At 30.2% G+C, this 6,000-nt stretch overlaps 1 protein-coding gene across 1 annotated transcript in view; it reads left to right on the forward strand.

Annotated features, from left to right (window-relative positions):
* The window catches only part of LOC100162711, a 76,762-nt gene extending 71,385 nt beyond the window's left edge, over nt 1-5,377 (forward strand). Inside the window, exons 5-8 of the mRNA XM_001948456.5 lie at nt 238-468; nt 974-1,121; nt 3,155-3,299; nt 4,335-5,377. Of these exons, the coding sequence (XP_001948491.2) occupies nt 238-468; nt 974-1,121; nt 3,155-3,299; nt 4,335-4,591 (781 nt within the window). The 3' untranslated portion in view covers nt 4,592-5,377. The remainder of the gene's footprint in view (nt 1-237; nt 469-973; nt 1,122-3,154; nt 3,300-4,334) is intronic.
* The last annotated feature ends 623 nt before the right edge of the window (nt 5,378-6,000 follow it).

A 6,000-nucleotide genomic window follows, 5' to 3' on the forward strand; every position in this document is an offset into this window, starting at 1 on the left:
ATAATATTATTTACACTTAAAAGTTATTACTTCCACAGCATGTTACACCCAAAAGTAGTTGAACAATACAAAAACTTAGCAATAGCAAAGCATTGTCGCGTCAGCTAGTATTATATATTCTTTGTTCCTATTATAATAACCAGCGATTGACGTTCTTCACGTTCAATTAACCGGATACCGTGTACACTGTATAATATTATATTATAATATTATGACTAAGATTTAACTGCATTACAGGGACTTGGAAATCACTACTTCGTTAACGGAAAACGCGCCGGTTCCCATGCTTAAGGTTGGCGTGCGACAGGGTGGTAGTATCGTTAACGGCGAGCTCAACGTCAATCCAGGCACACCGTTGCAAATGGAAATATACCTGGACAAAGACAGTGCCCCGATCTATGGGTTGCTGGTGAGCTACATGCAAGTGACGGACACCAAAGCGCAAGAGGAAACCATCATATTCAACGGGTAAGATGTCATAGATATGTCACTACTCGGGCACGTACACAAAAAAAAAATATGAGGGGGATCATAATCTATATTATATTAAATATTAAATAAATTACACATCTATAAATTTTTTTTTTTTGGGGGGAGGGGGGCAAAACTCCCTGTATACGTGCCTGTCACTACTATATATTATAGGATAAAAATATGACCTGCGTACTGCAATTTACATTAAACCTCTGAATTTTTAGTGTTGAAACACACGTGCGGAGAAGACGTGAGAACAGTGTTTATAATAGTGGTTTTGGAAGACAAACAAAATAATTAGTTTAATAATTATAATGAATAGAAACTAAATATAGATAGATGTTAATTTATTTACTCGTTATGTTTTACGATATGTGCGAGGCTAAAAGCTGAACACATTTGTATTACCTATACAAAGAACTTAAGAACGGCTTGTTCGATCAATTAACTTATTAATATTTGTTCGTACTATATATTATGTATTCTTTTTTACCAACAGCTGTTCGGTGGATCCATATTTGTTTGAAAACTTTAATACGGTGGACGGCGATTTTTTGACCGCTAAATTCAGGGCGTTCAAGTTTCCCGAGTCAACGTACGTGCAGTTCAAAGGCACCGTTAACGTCTGTTTAGACAAGTGCAGAGGGGTTAGTACTTACATTACACTATGTTAATGTGTGTTGCGTATACATACTATTATAATATGACTACAATTTATATACATATAGGTATATAATTATATTACATGACGCGTGTTGTTTTAATGAACACTGCAGACGAACGACGATGACTATAATAATATTGTGACTATTTGTATAGGTACTTATATAAAAATAATGATGTGCACTTTTAACTACCTATTTGTTCAAACGTTAAGAAAATATTATTCTAAAAAGATAAAGTTTATATTTCCGTCGTCTGTAAAACCCTTTTTTTTTATTAAACAAAATTTAATTTAACCGTTCAACATAATATTATTATATACCAACAATTATTTAAAATACATTAACTATAGATAGTTTACTTGATTATTCGAAATTCAAACATATATGGATATTATATTCTACAATGTATAGTATATACCTACGCATATAAATTTAAAATGAAAAATGGTTAAAAGTCAGTATGTTTCAATTTATAACAACAATTTATAAAATTACAATATAAAAAGTGTTGAAAAAATAAAAAGAACGTGAAGAAATTATGTTGTATAAGATATAATTTCTAACTAAATATAATTTATTTTCACAAATTGCGTAAATAAGAATAAAAATGAGAGAAATACGCTCCCGAGATCAAAAAGAAAAATTCAACCACTATATATTTATCAAAGATTTACTCGTTATGAATTTTTTGAGCTAAATATTAAAGAACTTATAAAAACTATTGGTATTAATTCCATTTATACCCAATCAATGATAAAAACAGTAGGTAAAAAAAAAAAATGTTTTCTTAGTGTTTTAACATTTCTGAATTGACCAATCTGACGTTGCCCACCCAAGCATCCACATTACGACAATTAATGCACATCTTGTCATAAATAAATCTAATAATGATATGGTAGGTACTATAACTATACGAACAATAATTGAAAAAAATGTAACGTTGAAAATGAATAAAAAATTGTAATCTACATTATTTGTTAATCTTTCATTATAAGCCCTAATGACATTACAGTTTGTTAAACAGATATCTCATTAAAAACGAATCATGATTAACGATGTGCGAATAAACAGTAAAACCAGCGTGTGTCATTATATATGTATAGTGTATACCTTAATAATGTACACAAATAAAGTTACAACAAATGTAAAGTAATTTGTCAATTCGTATAAGATTTGATCTCGTTAGTATTTAAAACTATATTAGATGTCTACCTACTCTAAATTAGGACATGTCTTTTATTATATTTTTACGTTGTTATTTTACAATCAAATAAAATGTAAAATATAATAATACATTTTTCTATTATATTTTGACATATTTTAACGGCTCTTTTATTATATTTTGATACCTAACTACTGATACCATTTTCTACTACCATAATAATTCTTAAACTTACAACCTACCTGTATATAATACTGGAACAGCCAATATTATAAAACTATATTTTTGTCTTGCACAATTCAGTAGACGACTGACTGAAAATTAATGATTCGTTACACTCAACTGCGTCTGTAAAGAAGTAAAACACGTTTTTAAAATTTTTATCATTAGAAAATATTCAATTAAGTGGTTAAAGAAAGAATTAATATAAACTTAATACACAAAATTACAGTTAGATTGTTTAAAAAACACGCATGATTTTAAAATGTTATTTAATCTAAAGATTTTCTACTTTCAATATAGTAAAATACTTAATATTATGTCCATTACATGACCACTGTAGTCACTAGACTCAATGACGGATTGGGCATATTCTGGGAAAACGTGTATTTGATTTATTTAATAAATAATTAATTGAACTATGACCTCTGAAAACTTTTTTTCAGTCTTCGTCCACCGCTTGTCAGTCACATTGATTAGGTATTTTTTTTTATAAGTCATATTGTAATTCCTAATAAGTAATATTATAGAAGTAAATTAGTAAAAATTATAAAATTGATTTTATTATTTATAAGTTAACGCTTTCACGATTTAATTTCCCCAGTACCTATATAAAATAAAACTTTGGTTTTAGGTGGATTGTAGCAACGGCAAAGTTGGTTTCGGAAGGAAGAGGCGAGAAATCAGTGGTATTCCACCTGACCCGAATAAGGTGTTTGAAGTGGCCATGACCACTTTCATTAAAGTGGATTACAAGAGCGAAATGGCCCGAGAAAAAGGTAAAAACAACGTATTTATGTTGGAAAACCACCCCAGTATCTAATTAGTCGGGCGAATATGTTATTATTAAGTACCACATATACAATTTTTAAAACGTTTTGAAAATTGAAAAACTTTATTATTAATTAATGTTTAACATTTATTCACAATTTTGGTGTACCATAAAGTTAATTGATTATACCTACTTTATATAAGATATTATTTAGAAAATGAAAATATTTAATCAATAATATTATAATTTCTCTATAGCTCTCTCATCACGATATGACGGGCTAATAATATGTATCATACGGTATATCTATACATTTTTATTGCTCACCGTGCTTGCATAAGGGTTGATATATTTGCCTATACATTACCCCTTAAAAAACGCATTTGCAATTGCGCGATTAAAAAGCCAATAATTACGATTACGGCAAATAATAAGAAATGTTGTCATAAAAATGGAATATTGTATAGTAAATAATAATATGATAAAAAAAATAGGAATCACGCTCCGTCAAATAGAAGGAATTCATTTTTTCATTTATTCAGGCTTGGACGCTCTGGACTAAGATTATTTAATGCGCACTTAAATGAAATTAACCATTTAATGGCTTCAGAAAAATAAATTTAAAAAAACTCAACAAACGATTAGACTTTTAGTGAAGACTTTTGAAAATCTGAGTCCAATCCGACCGGCAGCATAATAATATATATTATACTCTTTTTCACGAAAGAAAGATACCGTTTCGCGCATTTAAAATGATTCGATTGGTGTGTGGACAACCACGTGATCATGCTTACAACGGATAGTTGGCGGGAGACGCGCGGCGGCGAACGAGTTTTGGAGACTCTTTCTCTCGTAAAAAAGAGTATAGAGTTTGTTTTTGAAAATATAAAAATAAAATTTCACCAGACGAGCGAGTTTTTCCTCGAGTTTTCGTGCGTAAAAACTTATCTGATGCCCTTAAACACGTGAAATCTATTATTGTTTATTAATTAATACCAATCATATTTTTACGATGATAAAACATTGTCCGTTGTTTTCGCAGTAAAATTGGAAATCGACACGACCGCGGACGAACGGAACCAGACCAACTCGAACTCGCTGGACATGAGGCCCAAAGGTGGCGCCAGGAACGCCGACGGCACTGACCACATGCGCGTGGACACCGAGGAAATCCGCGAGGAGCTCAAGTACACGCTGCTGGAGACCAACGCCGGCCACACTCTGGCACCGCACACCATGGCCGCGGTGGCCGTGCTGTTGTTGGTGGCCATCGCGCGCGACGCGATGATGGACGTCTGAACAACGAGCGCTCTAACCTGTGGAGCCGTCTCACAACTAACCGCTCTAACCTTATTAACTTTTCTATTCTTTTTTTCGTGATTTATATTATATTATATTTTATCCATATTTATTATTATTAAGTATATAATTAATTATACGTAACATAATATTATAATGACGCCTGTATTGTCGTTCAAAACAATAACTGTTTGGAGCCTTCAAAAAGCAAAATGTTTGTGTTTTTTCGAATCGTTTATTTCCCCCTAGCCCCGCCCCTTGAAAGCTTGTTTAATGCATGATGTGGGTGGGGCTTGACGGAGTGGGAACTCAACTTTATCGATGGCTAACAATCCAGAAGACTACTCTATTATTTAAGTAAATAATTATGAAATATTCAAAACTTATAAAAATATTATGATCTAGGTACCTAACACGACCGTCATTAATCTATCGTTAAGCATTATGCAATTCTTCCACGGACTATAATGAAAAAAAAAATTGAAAATTTCAATCATCAAACAATGGTAGTACAAGTTTTTGAAATGCACGTCATCGCACCGTGTTTGGAAAATCGATAAACACTTGATTCACTTAAATATATACGTAGACCTATAATAATAATAAACATCGATATAGGTATAATAATTATTAATACAACTTATTAATTTATTAAATTATTTAAAAGTCATATATGGACGGATTGGTAATGAGTAATGACTGATGAGCAAGGTTAAGATTTTAATGACAAATAAAAAGACGATGACCCAATATATAATGACTTACAAAATTCCCTTACAATAAAAATCGACCTTAAAAAATAAATAAATTATTAACAAATTAACAATTTTTAGTTTTTCATTTACATAAAATACAACAATAATTAGTAGGTAGCTAAATATTAATAAATTTAAATTTGAAGTATAAATATATTAAATTAAGAATATCTTTTAATTGGGAGGCGAATTTTAAAAGTAAATCTTGAAATAGGTACACCAATGAAATTATTTTTAAAAAAAATGTATATAAATTCAAAATAAAAACAAAAAAATTCAATAAACCTATAAAAAAATGCCCATAACGCTAAAAAATGACTAAGAAAAGGACAAAATAACATTTGAAAATTTTAAAAACCCTGATGTCTGAATCAAATTTTGTACTTTGAATGCTGTACTTGAGATAATAAAAAAAATGCTTTAAAACCCTAGTCCTGCTGATGAGTATAATATATACATTCAAAATGTTATTTTGAAAGATTTTATGAATAATCGGTACAAACGGTTGTTGTTTTGAAATTCATTTTGTTTTAATAATTCAAATAATGTTTATTTTGCTTTGCAATTATTAATACGATTTGCTCATAAAATAAATTGTGTTTTTTTTTATAAACTCGTATAGAAGAACATTTTTGTTAAAAGATTCATCAACCA

Source organism: Acyrthosiphon pisum, chromosome X, assembly GCF_005508785.2.
Source record: "Acyrthosiphon pisum isolate AL4f chromosome X, pea_aphid_22Mar2018_4r6ur, whole genome shotgun sequence".
Lineage (NCBI taxonomy): Eukaryota > Metazoa > Arthropoda > Insecta > Hemiptera > Aphididae > Acyrthosiphon > Acyrthosiphon pisum.